We start from the raw sequence: 19,892 nt of genomic DNA on the forward strand, positions 1-19,892 counted from the left end.
TAAATGTTGGATGGGATGTGGAAAACTGGGACCAAAATGCATTGTTGGTAGAGTTGTGAACTGATGCAACCATTCTAGAGAGCAATATGGAATTATGCCCAAAGCGCTATCAAACTATGCATTACCCTTTGATCCAGCAGTGCCATTATTGGGTCTATATCCCAAAGAGATCATAAAAAAAAAAAAGAAAGAAAAGGACCCACATGAACAAAAATGTAACAGTTTCCAGTTACTGAGTGGATGCCCATCAGTTGGAGAGTGGCTGAATAAGTTATGGCATACGGATGTTATGCATTATTATTGTTCTATAATAAATGATGAGCAGATTGAATGTTAAATGAAGTGAGCAGAAGCAAGAGAACATTGTATACAGTAACAACAAGATTATATGAAGATCAACTGTCATGGACTTGGCTCTTTTCAACAATGAAGTGGTTCAAGGCAATTCCAATAGATTTGTGATAGAAATAGCCATCCTCATTGAAAGATATAGGTGTAATGTTCTTTCTAAAATGTAATGTTGTTTGTTGAGGTTTTCTTGAGGTCTCTGGGAGCAGCCTTCATTTCAGTTCAGTAATCACCACAAGTGTAGCCAGGGCCAAATCCTTTATTGTCTCTTTCAAAGTCCTATCTCCTTCACTTGGGGCTTGGCTAGTTTTCTGGAGGCCTTCCAGAGTCTTGGTTTCAGTGGGGAAGTGAAGCCTGCCACCATGGCAGTGTGACATAGGATGAATCTGTCCGAGTCCAAGGGCTTGTGCTCCAGCCTCCAGCCTTCTCTTCTGTCTGCTTGTCTCTGAATCTCCCTGGCTGAGGCTTCTAGCTTATATACCCTACACTGAGTACAAACCAATCATTATATCACTAGGAAACCATTATGTGTTGTAGGATTAAATCAATGCTAAACTAGATTTAACCACTATCTCCTCAATTCCACTTAGTATCTTGTTTCAAGTTCTGGCCCATAACATCTCCTTGTAGGATTAAATCAATCATACTGAACCATGCTAAATTAGGTAACTATTGTCTCTATCAATTCCACTGACTTAGTACCTTGTAAGAATCCTTTGTTTCAAGTTGAGAGTTCTGGTCCATAACACATAGGTACAAGGATAAGATTCCATAAACCTTAGCCCGCAGTTTCCCTCCATATCCTTGAGGTGATTATAGTACAGTGAACTATTATTCACCCCTGTTTTGCAGCTGCTGAATAACCCTGGGAACAAATATAGTTTAAAGAACACTGTCTTGGGTGGATTCCAGCCAAATCCAACAATGACGCTATATTGGAACTAGGCACTTCAGGAGTAAAGCTTCACTCTAGACAGACTCTGGTAGTCTGGCCCCCTTCTGGATTCACTCAAGAAAGTGAAGTCAGAAATAATGATGAATGTTGGAGGGGATGCGGGAAAACTGGGACACTAATGCATTGTTGGTGGAGTTGTGAACGAATCCAACCATTCTGGAGAGCAATCTGGAATTATGCCCAAAAAATTATCAAATTGTGCATACCCTTTGATCCAGCAGTGTTTCTATTGGGCTTATATCCCAAAGAAATACTAAAGAAGGGAAAGGGACCTGTATGTGCCAAAATGTTTGTAGCAGCCCTGTTTGTAGTGGCTAGAAGCTGGAAAATGAATGGATGCCCATCAATTGGAGAATGGCTGGGTAAATTGTGGTATATGAATGTTATGGAATATTATTGTTCTGTAAGAAATGACCAGCAGGATGAATACAGAGAGGCTTGGAGAGACCTACATGAACTGATGCTAAGTGAAATGAGCAGAACCAGGAGATCATTATACACTTCAACAACGATATTGTATGAGGACATATTTTGATGGAAGTGGATTTCTTTGACAAAGAGACCTGAGTTTCAATTGATAAATGACGGACAAAAGCAGCTACACCCAAAGAAAGAACACTGGGAAACGAATGTGAACTATCTGCATTTTTGTTTTTCTTCCCGGATTATTTATACCTTCTGAATCCAATTCTCCCTACGCAACAAGAGAACTGTTCGGTTCTGCAAACATATATTGTATCTAGGATATACTGCAACATATCCAACATATAAAGGACTGCTTGCTATCTAGGGGAGGGGGTGGAGGGAGGGAGGGGAAAAAAAAATCGGAACAGAAATGAGTGTCAATATAATGTAATTATTAAATAAAAAATTTAAAAAAAAATAAAATAAAAAATAAAAAAAAAAAAAAAAGAAAGTGAAGTCAGTATAATTGGCATTTAGCCACCTTTGTTACCTGGGCTATTTAAGTCATGATAGATCAATAATCAAACTGGAATCTCACCAATGAAGAGGATGTTCTGCCTGGGACTCTCCTGATCAGGACTTGCAGGGCTGTAATCTGGGATTCCCCAGCCAGAGGTCTGCAAAATTGGTGCTTCCCCAAATTGGTGATGTATTCTTTCTCTTCTCCTCTTCTAGTTTATGTATCTTTTTGTATGTAATAGTTATATTAATCATAGGATGCCTTAAGTGCTTTTACTGTAAGAACTGAACTGCCAATTCTTATTTTCCTTTTTTTTTTTTTTTTTTTTTTTTTGGTAATTCATTGTTATTATATTCATTGTTATTAAACAATTTCATAAAACCTGGTATCTTAGGTTTTCTTGTGGAAGCGAGCCATTCTGTAGAAATCTTAACCTAACACTTATGCAGAAAGAGAACTATGGAGATTAAATGTGGATCAAAGCAGAGTATTGTCGCCTTTTTGTTGTTGTTGTTGTTTGTTTGCTTGTTTGTTTTCTCTCATTTTTTTCCCCTTTTGATCCAATTTTTCTTATATAGCCTGACAAATATGGAAATATGTTTAGATGATATGCACATGTTTAATTTATATTGGATTGCTTATTGTCTGGGAAAGTGAGAAAGGGGAGGGGGACATTTTTGAATACAAGACTTTGCAATGGTAAATGTTGAGAATTATCTTTACATGTATTTAGAAAAATAAAAAGCTATTTTTTAAAAATAAGATTAAACTCACTTCAAATCCTTTTTCATATCAAACAATAAATGTTTGTTGACTGAATAAATTAACTCTACTATTTCCTACTAACTTTTTTTTTAACTACTAGACAATTTAAGCAAGAAAATGGGGCTACAAAGGAAAAAGTGAAATATACACTGGCTTTAGCCCACAAAGATTTCCCAATCAATGGAGGGTGTACGGCAGCATTAGAGAGAAGAAGATGATGTTGAAATATCTCATTCTTTTAAACTCAAATGTCACATTTAATTATCAGACAACCTCTTTTTTAAAATAAGTAAAATAAATAAATAAACAAGAAAATCAAATTAACATGATGTTTGGAAAGAAAAACAGGAGAAAATAAAACTTTCTTTCAAAACACCAATAAAAGGAAGCTGTCTGGTGAATTTTATCCTCCTATCTTATCAAGAAACTAATTGTCAGACTTTAAAAAGTCATTATGTTAAACGATTTTCCATGTGCAAAGCCCTTGTACAAAGCCTATCTTATCATTTTAGACAACATCTTTATGAAATTCCATAATTTGGGGAAAAACAATTTCTCCATTCTATTCATGTGATAGACATTAACAACAAATATAATGTTTAAAATTATTACTACAAGGATCTGAAAATTTTAAAGAGGAATTCCACAAAACTAGACTTCTAGGTAAACGTGCTAAATTGCTGGGAAAAGATCTACAGTTTTCTGTTAAGGGACAGGTCAATTCTCTGGGAGCCTTCACAACTGTGGATTATAGCATCTGAAGGAGTTGCAAGGCAGCCTTTGCTGACACAGGTGTTGCAGACTGGAATGAGATAAATTGGAGGAAGAAGGGAGAGGTCAGACAACCCAATGGCTTCTTAGTCAGAGAGATCAGAGAACAGCAACTGTCTTTCAGTCTCCTTGTATCATCCTCTCACAAGAGGAGACCCATTATGAGTTGGATCTCCAGCAGCCACTGTCAGGTGGCTCCCATGTATTCCAACAGCTTTCCCATGTATTTCCAACAGTTTTCTGATCAAAAGCTGACTCTCACAAAATGATAGAAGTTGGAAGACAACTATTTAATCTATATCACCCCCCATCTCTAAATCCTTCTGAAACATGTCCAAGAAGCATTCATCCAGTCTTTGCTTAAGGACTTCCAAAAACAGGGAAAACCAATGTCTCCCAAGACAGCCTTCTTTTGTCTTTTCTAATTCCTAGGAAATTTTTCCAGACATCAAGCTAAAATTGCCTCTGAGATCTCTATCCATTGTTTCTAGTTTTCCTAACTTGGATCAAATAGAACAAGCTTAATCCCTCTTCCACAAAGAAAACTACTATAATTCAATAATGATGTTCCCTTGAGCCCTCTTTTCTCCAGGCTAAACATCAGTTTTTGCAAATGGTCTTTAAACAACACAAACTAAAGGCTCTTGCCCATCTACACTGTTGTCTTCCAAAAAGTTACAGTTTCTCAGGGTTCTTCCTAATCTATATGGCTAGAATTGAATACAATAACACAAGTCAAGGTCTGATAAGGATAGCATATAGTAAAGATATCACACTTCTTTACTTTTTGAAGCTATGTTGACTCATACTAAGCTTGTGACACAGTGGATAGAACATTAAACCTGGAATTAGTAAAAACCTAAGTTCAGATTTGAACACAGATATTTACTAGCAATGTGACCCTGAGCAAGTCAGAACTTGTGTCTATCAGTTTCCTCAGATGTAAAATGAGGATAATAATAGCACTTCACTCCCAGAGTTTCTGTGAAGATTAAATGAGATAATGTTTGTAAAAATACCTGACACATAGTAGACTTTATGAAAATATTTATTCCCTTCCCCTTCCCTTCAGTTCACTAATGTCCCCAGATGTTCTTCAGGGGAAAAAAAGGACTGTAAAAATGCCTCCACCTTATACCTGTACAGTTCATTTTTAAACCTATTGTCAAACTTTATTAAATTTCATCTCATCAGATCCAGCTCCATATTCTAACCTGCTAAGATATTTTTGGATCCTTATTAATTGTCCCTCCTAGCTTTATAGCATTTGCAAATTTGATAAGTACTTTATCTAAGCTATTACTAAACTTATTTTAAAAAAAAAATAGCACAAGACCAAACACTGATCACTGAGGATATTCACTGGAAACCTTCTTTCAAGAAAGATTAAACAATTAATAATTATATTTAGGTCTGGTCATTTAGCAAGTTCCAAATGCATCTAGCTATATTACTGTCTACCCCACATCTCTCTATCTTTTCCACAATATGAGCATCAGAAACTTGGAGACTTCATCAAATATATCCCTAAAATCTAACTAAACTAAATCTATATCATTCCACTAATCTATTAGTTTAGTAACACTGTCAAAACAAGAAAATATAGTTAACCTGGCAACATATGTCCCTGATGAAACTATGCAGGCTCTCTGTGATCATCCCTTTTTTTGTCTACATGTCCAATAACTATCTTGTTCTCAACATTCTTTGGAATCGAGCTCAGTGTTCTATGTTGTCCTGGTTCAATTCTTTTCCCTACTTTGAAATGTTACAATATTTGCGCTTGTCTAATACTACATTGCCTCTTCTATTCTCCATGATGTAAGATTAACAGAAGATGTGTGATGACATCTGCTAATTAATTCATTATGCAAGGATGCTGATCCTCTGGGTAAGAGGACTTGAACTCATTGGAGAAAGCTAGCCTCCTCACTTGTCTTGGGTATCAGCCACTTCTATACTGCCCTTTCTAGGTCAAAGATACTCTTTTTTGGGGGGAAAATACAATAAACAAAAGAACTGAGCAGCATGCCTGTGTGTCTCTGATTAATTATCATAGAGCATTCCACCACAAGTTCTATTCTATTTTTCTTCTTCCTTTTCTCTCTAATATAGCTTTAAAAATTCTTCTTGTTGATCCTATCTATTCTCAGAAGGAAACGAGTAAAGTGAACTTCTTTTCTCACAGTCATACTCACTGGCATTGCAAAGTTTTAATGAGGATAACTCCCTTGAAAATCATAACAGAATGACTAGAAAACATCAATCATGTTCCATCATCAATAAGAGTTTTTAAGGAATTAATATTGTACAATCCAATCACTTGCTGAGGACTTGCATGAAGGGAACATATGGTGGAGGTTTCTCTTCTATTATCAGATTTGCTTTATGTGAAAAAGGTCTTTGCAGAACTTTGCAAAACTATAGCATCCATCTTCACATGAATATATTCTACCAAGTCTGGAATGGCCTTCTTCCCATATTCCCATCTTGGCCTGTTGATATCCTATCAATCAATCAAGACCCAGCTACAATGCAATCTCCATCAGGAAGCTTCTCTGCTTCTCCAAGTATGTAAATCCTTTCTCATTTAAAAATTCTTTATGTTCCCTTTATGTTTTTATCACATTCTGATTTGTGTTGCATTTATCACTATTAGTGTCCTATTCCTATTCCTAGATTATAAGCTCATGCCTCATTTACCTTTGCATTTACCACTTCCTAGGCCAATGTACATCTTTTTTTTTTTTAAATTTAATTTTATTTAATAATAACTTTGTATTGACAGAATCCATGCCAGGATAATTTTTACACAGCATTATCCCTTGCAATCACTTATGTTTCGTTTTTTTTTTCCCCTCCCTTCCTCCTCCCCCCCCCCAAAATGGCAAGCAGTCCTATATATGTTAAATATGTTGCAGTATATCCTAGATACAATACATGTTTGCAGAACCGAACAGTTCTCTTGTTGCACAGGGAGAATTGGATTCAGAAGGTAAAAATAACTCGGGAAGAAAATAAAAAATCAAATAGTTCACATTCATTTCCCAGTATTCCTTCTTTGGGTGTAGCTGTTTCTGTCCATCATTTATCCAATGAAACTCAGTTAAGTCTCTTTGTCAGAGAAATCCACTTCCATCAGAATACATCCTCATACAATATCGTTGTCGAAGTGTATAATGATCTCCTGGTTCTGCTCATCTCACTTAGCATCAGTCCATGTAGGTCTCTCCAAGCCTCTCTGTATTCATCTTGCTGGTCATTCCTTACAGAGCAATAATATTCCATAACATTCATATACCACAATTTACCCAGCCATTCTCCAATTGATGGGCATCCATTCATTTTCCAGTTTCTAGCCACTACAAACAGGGCTGCTACAAACATTTTGGCACATACAGGTCCCTTTCCCTTTTTTAGTATCTCTTTGGGGTATAAGCCCAATAGAAACACTGCTGGATCAAAGGGTATGCACAGTTTGATAACTTTTTGGGCATAGTTCCAGATTGCTCTCCAGAATGGCTGGATTCGTTCACAACTCCACCAACAATGCATCAGTGTCCCCGTTTTCCCGCATCCCCTCCAATATTCATCATTATTTTTTCCTGTCATCTTAGCCAATCTGACAGGTGTGTAGTGATATCTCAGAGTTGTCTTAATTTGCATTTCTCTGATCAATAGTGATTTGGAACACTCTTTCATGTGAGTGGTAAGAGTTTCAATTTCTTCATCTGAAAATTGTCTGTTCATATCCTTTGACCATTTATCAATTGGAGAATGGCTTGATTTTTTATAAATTTGAGTCAGTTCTCTATATATTTTGGAAATGAGGCCTTTATCAGAACCTTTAATTGTAAAGATGTTTTCCCAGTTTGTTGCTTCCTTACTAATCTTGTTTGCCCTCGTTCTGTTTGTACAAAGACTTTTTAATTTGATATAATCAAAATTTTCTATTTTGTGATCGGTAATGGTCTCTAGTTCATCTTTGGTCACAAATTTCTTTCTCCTCCACAAGTCTGAGAGATAAACTATCCTATGTTCCTCTAATTTATTTATAATCTCGTTCTTTATGCCTAGGTCATGGACCCATTTTGATCTTATCTTGGTATGTGGTGTTAAGTGTGGGTCCTTGCCTAATTTCTGCCATACTAATTTCCAGTTATCCCAGCAGTTTTTATCAAATAATGAAATGTTATCCCAAAATTTAGAATCTTTGGGTTTGTCAAACACTAGATTGCTATAGTTGACCATTCTGTCTTGTGAACCTAACCTTTTCCACTGATCAACTAATCTATTTCTAAGCCAATACCAAATGGTTTTGGTGACTGCTGCTTTATAATATAATTTTAGATCAGGTACAGCTAGACCACCTTCATTTGATTTTTTTTTTCATTAATTCCCTTGAGATTCTCGACTTTTTATTGTTTATATGAATTTTCTTGTTATTTTTTCTAAATCATTAAAATATTTTCTTGGAAGTCTGATTGGTATAGCACTAAATAAATAGATTAGTTTAGGGAGTGTTGTCATCTTTATTATATTCGCTCGGCCTATCCAAGAGCACTTAATATTTTTCCAATTATTTAAGTCTGACTTTATTTGTGTGAAAACTTTTTTGTAATTTTGCTCATATAATTCCTGACTTTCCTTTGGTAGGTAGATTCCCAAATATTTTATGCTATCAACAGTTATTTTGAATGGAATTTCTCTTTGTATCTTTTGCTCTTGGATTTTGTTGGTGGTGTATAAAAATGCTGAGGATTTATGGGGATTTATTTTGTATCCTGCTACTTTGCTAAAATTATGAATTATTTCTAATAGCTTTTTAGTAGAATCTCTGGGGTTTTCTAGGTATACCATCATATCATCTGCAAAGAGTGATAGTTTGGTTTCCTCATTGCCTACTCTAATTCCTTTAATCTCTTTCTCGACTCTTATTGCAGAGGCTAGTGTTTCTAATACAATATTGAATAATAATGGTGATAGTGGGCAACCTTGCTTCACTCCAGATCTTACTGGGAAAGGTTCCAGTTTTTCCCCATTGCATATGATGCTTACTGAAGGTTTAAAATATATGCTCCTAACTATTTTAAGGAAAAGTCCTTTTATTCCTATGCTCTCAAGTGTTTTGATTAGGAATGGCTGTTGGATTTTATCAAATGCTTTTTCTGCATCTATTCAGATGATCATATGGTTTTTGTTTGGTTGGTTGTTGATATAGTCAATTATGTTAATAGTTTTCCTAATATTGAACCAGCCCTGCATTCCTGGTATAAACCTACTTGGTCATAGTGTATTATCCTGGGGATGATTTTCTGTAATCTTTTTGCTAATATTTTATTTAAGATTTTAGCATCAATGTTCATTAGGGAGATTGGTCTATAATTTTCTTTCTCTGTTTTCAGCCTACCTGGTTTAGGTATTAGTACCATATCTGTGTCATAAAAGGAGTTTGGTAGGACTCCTTCAATCCCTACTTCTTCAAATAGTTTATTTAGCATTGGAGTTAATTGATCTTTAAATGTTTGATAGAATTCAGATGTAAATCCATCTGGTCCTGGGGTTTTTTTTCTTAGGGAGTTGATTGATAGTTTGTTCTATTTCTTTTTCTGAGATAGGAGTGTTTAGGATATTTACTTCTTCCTCTGTTAGTTTAGGCAAGTTATATTTTTGGAGGTATTCTTCTATTTCATTTAAGTTGTCAAATTTATTGGCATAAAGTTGGGCAAAGTAACTCCTAATTATTGCTCTAATTTCCTCTTCGTTAGTGGTGAGTTCTCCCTTTTCATTTTTAAGACTAACAATTTGATTTTCCTCTTTCCTTTTTTTAATCAGATTTACTAAGGGTTTGTCTATTTTGTTGGTTTTTTCATAGAACCAACTCTTAGTTTTATTAATTAATTCAATAGTTTTTTTACTTTCAATTTTATTGATCTCTCCTTTTATTTTTTGAATTTCAAGTTTAGTGTTTGATTGGGGGTTTTTAATTTGTTCCTTTTCTAGCATTTTTAGTTGCAAGCCCAATTCATTGACCCTCTCTTTCTCTATTTAATACAAATAGGCCTCTAGAGATATGAGATTTCCCTTTATTACCGCTTTGGCTGCATCCCATACATTTTGGTATGATGTCTCATTATTATCGTTTTCTTGGATGAAGTTATTAATTATGTCTATAATTTGCTGTTTCATCCAATCATTCTTTAGTATGAGATTATTTAGTTTCCAATTATTTTTTGGTCTACTTTCCTGTGGCTTTTTATTGAATGTAATTTTCAATGCATCATGGTCTGAAAAGGATGCATTCACTATTTCTGCCTTACTGCATTTGAGTTTGAGGTTTTTATGTCCTAATATATGGTCAATTTTTGTATAAGTTCCATGAACCGCTGAAAAGAAGGTGTACTCCTTTCTGTCCCCATTACATTTTCTCCAGAGATCTATCATATCTAATTTTTCTAGTATTCTATTTATCTCTTTGACTTCTTTCTTATTTATTTTGTGGTTTGATTTATCTAATTCTGAGAGTGCAAGGTTGAGATCTCCCACTATTATAGTTTTATTGTCTATTTCTTCTTGCAGCTCTCTTAATTTCTCTTTTAAGAATTTAGATGCTACACTACTTGGTGCATATATGTTTAATATAGATACTTCTTCATTATTCATTCTACCCTTTAGCAAGATATAGTGCCCTTCCTTATCTCTTTTGATTAGATCAATTTTTGCTTTAGCTTGATCTGAGATCAGGATGGCTACCCCTGCTTTTTTGGCTTCACCTGAAGCATAGTAGGTTTTGCTCCAACCTTTTACCTTTAACCTGCATGTATCACCCCGCTTCAGGTGTGTTTCCTGTAAACAACATATTGTAGGATTCTGGCTTTTAATCCATTCTGCTAACCGCTTCCTCTTTATAGAGGAGTTTACCCCATTCACATTTATGGTTAAAATGACCAATTCTGTATTACTTGCCATCTTGTTAACCCCGGTTTATGCTTTTCTCCCTTCTTACTCCCTTACCCCCCTTCCCAGTATTAAGCTTGTGAGCACCACTTGCTTCTCACAGCCCTCCCTTTTTTAGTATCCCTCCCCAACTTACCCCTTTCCCTCCCAGTTACCGTATTCCCTTCCACTTAGCTTATTCCTTCCCTTTTCACTTTTCCCTTCTCACTTTTCAATGAGGTGGGAGAAGTTTCACCATAGATTGAATATGTCTAAAATTCTTCTCTTAATGCCAATTCTGAAAGCAGTAAAATACTCACTATATTCATCCCTCTCCATTCTTTCTCTCAGATATACTAGGTTTTCTTTGCCTCTTCATGAAATGTAGTACCCCCATTTTCCCTTTTTTCTGGTACAATGTCCTTTCCACATCTAGTTTCTAGAACAAGGTATACATGTATTCTTTATACATCTTTATAGCCAAAATATAGTTCCCATGATTAATCTTTACCTTTTTAGATTTCTCTTGAGTTCTGTGCTTGTAGATCAAATTTTTTGTTAAGTTCTGGCTTTTTCATCAGAAATAGATGAAATTCGCTTACTTCGTTGAATGTTCATCTTCTTCCCTGGAAAAAGATGCTCAATCTCGCTGGGTAAGTTATTTTTGGTTGCATACCAAGTTCCTTAGCCTTTCGGAAGATCATATTCCAGGCCCTTCGATCCTTTAATGTGGATGCTGACAGATCCTGGGTGATCCTTATTGTGGCTCCTTGATACTTGAATTGGGTTTTTCTAGCCGCTTGCAGTATTTTTTCCTTCGCCTGAGGGTTCTGGCATTTGGCCACTATATTCCTTGGTGTTTTGATTTTAGGATCCCTTTCAGTAGGGGATCGATGAATTCTTTCAATGTCTATTTTACCTTCTGTTTCTATGACTTCTGGGCAGTTCTCTTTGATAATTTCCTGGAAAATAGTGTCCAGGCTCTTTTTTTCATCATACTTTTCTGGAAGTCCGATGATTCTCAAGTTGTCTCTCCTGGATCTGTTTTCCAGGTCTGTTGTCTTCCCCAGAAGGTATTTCACATTCTTTTCCATTGTTTGATTTTTTTGGATTTGCTTGACTGATTCTTCTTGTCTCCTCGAGTCATTCAATTCCAATTGTTGGACCCTGATTTTCAGTGAAGTATTTTCTTCACTCACTTTTTTAAGATCTTTTTCTAATTGTCCAATTGAGTTCTTTTGTTCTGTGGAATTTTTTTCCATTTCGCCAATTTTGTTTTCCAGTTCACCAATCCTATTTTTCAAGGATTTGGTTTCTTTATCCACTCTCTCTTTAACTGACTTCTCCAGGCTCTTTTGCCAAGCCTCCCTCTCCTTTTGCAGAGCCTCACTCTGCTTTTGCCAAGTCTTCCTCTCCTTTTGCAAAGCCTCCTTCTCCTTTTGCCAAGCCTCCTTCCCCTTTTGCAAAGCCTCCCTCTCCTTTCCCCATTTTTCTTCTAGCTCCCTTGTGAGAGCCTTTTTAATTTCCTCCATGAGATTCATCTGTGCTGAGGAACATATGATCTCCTCCTTTGGGGATTCACCTGGGGACTGTTTGTTTTTAGTCTCCTCAGGATTTGGAGTCTGCTCTTTATCTGTATAGAAGCTGTCAAGGGTTAAATTCTTTTTCAGTTTCTTGCTCATTCTGTCTAATAATCAAAGACAAACTATCAAAGAAACAGAAGAAAAAAAACCCTTGAATGGAGGCTGCTTTCTTTGGGGGAGGGGCAGGGTATTCGTGACGCACGGGTCCTACTGTGCTATGGTGCCTGTGCTCTGAGATCCGAGCGCGCTGAGACACTGTGGGGGAGGGGTGGCCAGGTCCCGAGAGACTCCAGCTGTTTGGGGTTGTATTCTTCACCCCCGGTGTTTTTAGCTTCTCTGCTGGGCTGCTGACTCGCTGCCGGAGCAAAGTATCTAATCCTGTAGCAAAGCTCTCCCCACAGAGACGGCTGCGATCACGCCCCACCCCCTCTCCGCTCTACTCGGTTCTGAGCTGCTATCTGTGCTCTCGCTGCAGCTGCTGCCCGCAGACTGCTTCCGATTTAAATACCATCCCCGCCCTCACGCAAAAACAGACCTTTCTTGACGAGTCTCAAGGATGGTTTCTCTTGGTAAGTAATTGTATGTTTTTTTTTCAGTCAAGCATTAATTCAGAGGCATGAAATGAAATGGATAGTGAGAGAAAAACACAGAGGTTACACAGCAGTGTATTTCCTCTCCGCCATCTTGGCCAGAAGTCTCGGCCAATGTACATCTATTAAATACTAATAATTATTTGTTGCAATAAAAATTTGCTATTAAACTGACCTTGAGCAATTCTATATTTATATTCTTTATTATAAATTTTGTTGCATGATGGTAAGACAGTACAGGAGAAACTTGAGAGGATATCTAATGTTACTTCCTCATCACACAGAAGAGAAAACTAAAGCTCAGAGGAGAGAAAGTCACTAAGCCAATATCACACAAGTATTAAAAGGCAGAACTACAATCTAACCCTCAATTTTTTGACTACAAACCCTTTAATCTAAATGATGCTGCCTTTCTGAACTGACTTCAATCCTCAAAGTGCACCTAAAAGGCCTCATAGTGGATTAACATAAATATATATATATATATTTTTCTATTATATATGTGCTATTGATACCAGAAATTTGATTGGGGCATGGAATGCTTTCAAACAGCTTATAAGTTGTTTGATAATCATCATCCTAAAGTTATTCAATGCCCTATTTTTTAGGAAACAAAAGAATAGATAAAGTGAGTTGCTAAACCCAGCTCCACATTGCTCCCTTAAAATCCCCAATTAAATTGGCATGTAGCCATTAAAATGCTAAAATATCATCTATAAGACAGAAAACCAATTACTCAGTGAGTTCAGATTTCTGCCTCCCAGAATTCCAAACTGTATTCTGAAGACTAAAAATATGACCCAGATGGTCAGAATCAGAAGCCACCATCACCTTTTCCTCCATTTCTCACATCCAAACCTTCACAGTAGGAAGACCATTTGTCAAGACCTACCACCTGGGAGAACAACTAATCAAGCATTCTTAGGGCAGGTGGCAGTTCTATTTATTCCAAACATCCCTCTATACATAACTTCCTCCCCCTTCCCAAACTCTTAGTAACCTTCTGTCAATTGACATGAAACCTTATTCAAACATAGCATCTTAACAAATTTACAAATACTGGGGGGAAGAGGGGATTTTTTTTTTCAAATCCTTTTAGATTTGTTCACGATTCCACCATAATGTTGTTTCTTTGGTGGTTCTGGGTTCTAACATAGTCAGCAAAAAAAGTTTTTCCCATAATTCTTTCAGAAATATTTAATAACACTATTAGATCAATATTAAATATATCTACAAAATTTGAAAATCTTAGAAGTTATGTGATTTTTAGAATCCCAGAATTCCAAAACAGGAAAGAATTAAAAAATAATCAAATCCATGACCCAGGGCTAATGTATCAGTTATAAATATGACATCTCAAAAAGTGATCCTCTAAGGTCTGGATGATAGGATGGATTATCACAAGAAAGTTAACTTTATTTCTGAGAAACTCTAATAGTGTTTCCTGTGGTGTTTTTCTTCTTTATAATATAATGGTTCTCTCTGGGAGCAGATTTCTTGGGGAGGTTTTCTGGAGGCAGCCTTAGTTTCAGTTAAAAGTAATAATCACCCAAATGCAGCCAGCTGTTAAAAGTTCAGATCTTTTATTGTCTCCAATATAGCCTGGTTAGTTTTTTTAGAGGCCTATCTCTCTGCTTGATTCCAAGAGCTCTTGCAGCTTTGTTCTTTGCTTCTGCCTCTGCTTTCTTCAGCCTCCAGCCAGCACCAAGGTAAAAACTGAAAATGAATCTCTCTTGCCTCCAAGAGAGGGCTTGTGGGCTTCCTCCCAGAATGCTCCTCTCCGACCTCTGGCAATGTTTCAAAGTAACTCACTTGACTGGCTCCCTGAAGCTCTATTTATGCTCCTTCTCCGAGAGTGGGATTGTGGGATATGAGAGAGAGGGATTATGGGTTTCTTCCCAGAGTGCTTTCTGGCCCTAAGAACTTCAAGGGAGGTGTGAATTCATAAAGTTACAAAGTTAACTTTGTGATTCTCCCATACTTGTGAACTCCAATGAGTAAAGGTGTGAACACAAGCATTGTTTCTCAGTTCCACTTAGTACCTTGTTTCTTCTGGTCCATGACATCTCCTTGTAAAATCAGATCAGTGATACTGAACCATGCTAAATTAGATAATTATTGTCTCTATCAACTCTAATGACTTAAAAGTTTGTAAAGATTCCAATAGTTTCCTCTATTTTTTTGGAAGACAAACAGCAACAAAAATGTTTCCATTTTTGCCTTATCTTTTAGGAAATCCAGAGATCAATTCATGATTTCCAGTTTTAGTAAATAACTCATTTCAGGTGCCTGGCTAGCATTTATCAGGAATAAGATGGCTATCTCCAACTACTTAAAAGATTATTAAATGAAAACTGGATTAAATTGTTGTTTTAATTCTCCAATGTACACTACTGGGAGTAAAATTAAGAATTAAAAAAATTTAGGAATAGTCTTCTACTAGGATAGAAGATATAAAAAGGTAGCTTCTTTACTTGATTCAAGGAAAAACTACCCAATAATTAAATCTATCCAAAAATGCAATGAAGTCCCTCATAGCAGGAAATATGCAAGGCTCCATGACCATTTGCCATCCTGCCAGGTAAGGATTTCAGTTAGGAGTTAGTCTAGATTCTTTCATTCTTTTCCAGGTTATACTCCTAACTCAACTGGATCTTCTCTAAAATGACCTTAGGAAACTCTTCACCCTCAAAATTCACTACACCCCCGGACTCCATACACCCACTACTACCATTCTCTCTCTCTCTGTCTGGTTCCTCCCAGAACCATCTTTTTAAGAAGGTCCGCACTAGACATGTCTTTATATTAGTCTCCAGGCTGCACTCCTGAGTGTCTGGACTTTCTCCACAATGCCTCCACATTTGTTATCCCCAAGATAGGCAGCTCCCCTTTGACATGTCCTTTTCTTCCACTGGAATGGAAGCTCCTTAAGGGCAGAGACTACCTTACTATTGGCTTGTATTTGTATTCCCCTCCATCACTTAGCACAGTACCTGGTACAAAGTAGGTACTTAATAAATGTTTATTGAATTGACGTGAAGGAGCTCACAATCCAATCAGTGGAAACTTCAAAACACATACACACATATGTGCACACACACACACAAGCTACATATAAGACAAATAAGATATAATTAATGGATGGAGGGCATCAGAGTTAAAAAAGGTTAGAAAAGGCTTCCTATGGAAAAGAGAATTTTAGTCAGGATGTGAAGTGAGGGAAATCAGTAGGCAGAGATGAGGAAGGAAAGCATTATGGACATGGAGAACTGGAGAAAATGCCCATTGATAAGAAATGGAGTGTTGAATTTATGAAACAGTGAGGTGTAGATAAGTAAGTGAAGATGAATAAGGTATAAGAAGACTATGAATGATAAGAAGGAATTAGATTATGAAGAGCTTAGTATGCCAAACAGAGAATTTTGTATCTGATGCTGGAGGTGATGAGGAGCCATTTAATTTACTGAGTAGGGAGGTGAAAATGTTGGATGTGGCAACAGTGTAACTGTCCAATTATTACCCTCAAAGAATAAAATGATTTTGAACTTGAAGGGACGTTAAAGATTATCTAATCCAATGGTTTCGTTCTGCAAAATTGAGGCTCAGGGAAGTAAAGTAATTTGCCAAAGAAAGTAGTATAAGAGGAATTTAAACTAATATCCTCTTAAATTTTTTAAAAACAATTTAAATTAAATTTAAAACAAATTAAATTAAATTAAATTAAAAATTCCTTTAAAAAGGAAAACTAGGTGTCCTTTAATAAAACCTACCATATCTGAGTTTGAGTTTGTCTCTGTCACTTACTTATGACACTAAACATCCTTTCTGAGCTTGGGTTTTATTATTTTTACAATGGAAATATTACAATCATAAATCATAGTAGCATAGATTTAGAGCTAGAAGCATCTCAGAGGTCACCTAGTCTAAGCCCCTCGTTTTATACACGAGGAACCTAAAAAAGGATAAATGCCTTGTCCAAAATCACAAAGCTAATATGAAGCAGAATGGGAATTCAGGTCAGGTCCTCTGACTCCACTATTCCATGCTGGCTTCACTAGCTACTTCAAAGAATTAGAAGGAAAGTGACCCACAATTCTTAAAAGATCACATTCATGTAATTTATTATTATTACATAATTGTTTTTTGATAAAGATGAACAACCCCATAGAAACAATTCCGCTTTTTCTCTTCCATGGAGAGTCAATCGAAGCTCATCTGAATGATTAATGATTAAGGACCTGTAACTATAAGGGATCTGATGTAATCAGTAAAATGTCAAATGCAGATGATGGAATCTAGAGAATCTCATCATCTTTAAGGAGTCCCTCTTTGCCTTAGACTCTGGGCTGGGCCTCCCCCATGACAGAGACAAACACCCTTTATGAGCATACATCTCCCTAACTTAATCTTTGCCTAATAATAATAATCATCAGGTCACTTCTGCTGCTTCATCACTGAAGATATTTTATACGACTTGGACATGTGAACAGAGAACTTATTCATAACCACATATTTCTGGGACAGACTTTGTAAGTGAACAATTAGCTGACCCCTGGATTAAATAGAAAAAACAGGCTGTGAAATAAGACAGTTCTTTTAATAACTCCAAGATTCGCTTTGGAACAAATGCCTTTTTTTTTTTTTTTAAACATCAGGTTTTGGGTTTTATTTTTTATTTTGTTTTGTTTTGTTTTGTTTATTTTAAAAAATACATCAGTGATGACATATTCCTTACCCATAGGAAAATGGAAAGCAAGCTAGTTAGTTTGTTCAGGCTTGTTCAGGAGGATCAATGAAGTGAAGGATATCAGAGAAATGTGTGATTAGAAGAAAAAGAAAAAAAAGACTGTATGCTTACATGGCAAGATCAAGAAACCCTGATAGACAATATATGTCCATCAGGAGTATGCTTCTCTTGGTCTTCATGTACTATGAAGAGAACTGAAAGAATGCCCTCTACATATTGATTGTCTCCTCTTCTGTGATAATTTCTCTATGCACAGTATCTATCAAAGTGTCTAACAATGTAACAGACATTTAATAAATACTTATGACTTAAAACTGAATGAAATAAAATGGGAAAACGAGACTTACCATCATTGAGATCTTGCAAGAGATTTTCCTGACAGGAAAAATCCAATTTTACTTTGATATTTACAGTGAATGTTGCTGTCTTTCCTGGTTGTAAGGGAAACTGAGCAAGGGTTTCTTCCAGTTTCCAACTCAAAAAGTCACCATACAGTTTTTCTAGAAAAGTAAAGTACACATGATAATTTTAGAGGAAATGTGTCACTGTTTAACAATAACCAAATAAAATGAAAGATATTTTATGCACAAGGAAGTCCAACTCAGTTTAACAATCATTTATTAAGTATTGTTAATTTTTTTTTTCTTTTCTTCCTTTCTTCCTTTCTTTCTTTCTTTCTTTTTTTCTGAAGCAACTGGGGTTAAATGACTTGCCCAGAGTCACACAGCTAGGAAGTATTAAGTGTCTGAGACTGGATTTGAACTCAGGTCCTCCTGACTTCAGGGCCAGCACTCTATTCACTGCACCATCTAGCTGCCCCATATTATATATTTTTCAGGTACTATGTTGGGCACTAGAGATATTAAAAATAATAGGATCCTTGCCCTTAATAAACTTATAATCACTTAGGAGGAATAAGAAGACAACTTTAAATTAAATAGTTCCAAGTGCTTGAAAAAGTGAACAATACTTTAGGAATTTAGGAGAGAACTAGGACTATAAGGAGACATTAAAGGGAAGCAAACAAAAAAAAAATCTAAGAAAAAATGCTTTAAACAAAAAAGGATATCTGACAATGGAATGAGGTAATCCTATATGTCATGTATCATCCCTGGAGGGTTTCAAGCGATTGCTAAAGAGAATAAGACGTTAGAAAAGAATGAAAGCTGTCTTAAAGTACTTGAAGAACCATCAACTAAAAGAGGTATATGAATTTTTCCATTTGCCCCCACAGTTCAGAACTGTACCAATGGATAAAAATGGCAAAGAGGGAAATTTAAGCTTCGTAAAGGGAGAAACTTCATAATAGAATCATTCAAAAGTAGAATGGATTGACTCTGGAGGAAGCAGATTCTTCTTCATTGAAAATTTCCAAGAAGGAGTTGTATTACTGAGTTCTTATTAGGTAGAGTTTAGAAGAGATTCTTTTCAGGCTAAATTAAATGGTCGTTGGTGTCCCTTTTAATTTTTAAAAAAATGTGATTTTATAATTCCTTGCAAATATTATATGTTATTAATATTTCTATATGGAATTGTAGTAACACTACCAAAGATCCCTTCAAATTCTGAGATGCCATGATTCTTATGAATGAAATAATTGTCTATTGGATGTCTTCAAGGCAGAGATCTAGGTTTCGAGTAAGCAAAAGATTTCAAATAACTACATCCAAAACAGAAACAGGCTTCTAGAAGGAGTGAATTTCCCCTTAGTGGAGTTCTGTAAAGAGGATGGATGGTCAATTCAATGTATTGGCTAGTCTACTTAAACTATCCCTATCCCTATCTCTCTTCTGCTCTCAATCCCACTGCACCTCCCTCCCCCCACTTAGAAGCAGAAAGAGAAAGAAAATGAGAAAGTATATATTGGGAAATGCAGGTAGATAATTTAAAAGATATAAACATTTTAAAAAGTAGGTCAGCATATAAGTTGGGGGTTTAAAGCATAACTAAAGTTCTAACTTTTAAGATTCTGAATTAAAGAGTAAAAAGGAGGTTATTTCATTCTTCCATTTACTCAACAAACATTTATGAAGTACCTATTAATGTATAACATCAAGCTCAGTGCTTGGGAAAACATAAAATTTAGACAAAATGTGGTGCTAATATACAAACAACTATGCTATAAACCATTTCATCTAAGAAAATCTAAGAAAATTACAAACACAGTATTACCTGAGCTCTAAGAAGAGGAATGTCTTTACCAAATGGGGAAGGAAATAGAAAAAATATATACATATATGCATGTGTATATGTATTACATATACATGTATGC

The 19,892-nt window shown here is 35.9% G+C and overlaps 1 protein-coding gene across 3 annotated transcripts in view; it reads right to left on the reverse strand.

The window, feature by feature from the left end:
- The window catches only part of TRAPPC9 (trafficking protein particle complex subunit 9), a 1,007,235-nt gene that overhangs the window by 726,349 nt on the left and 260,994 nt on the right, over positions 1-19,892 (reverse strand). For all 3 annotated transcript variants that reach the window (XM_051971143.1, XM_051971142.1, XM_051971144.1), the window contains one exon: positions 17,968-18,120. In XM_051971143.1, coding sequence (XP_051827103.1) covers positions 17,968-18,120 — 153 coding nt within the window. The remainder of the gene's footprint in view (positions 1-17,967; positions 18,121-19,892) is intronic.

Source organism: Antechinus flavipes, chromosome 1 (genome assembly GCF_016432865.1).
Source record: "Antechinus flavipes isolate AdamAnt ecotype Samford, QLD, Australia chromosome 1, AdamAnt_v2, whole genome shotgun sequence".
Lineage (NCBI taxonomy): Eukaryota > Metazoa > Chordata > Mammalia > Dasyuromorphia > Dasyuridae > Antechinus > Antechinus flavipes.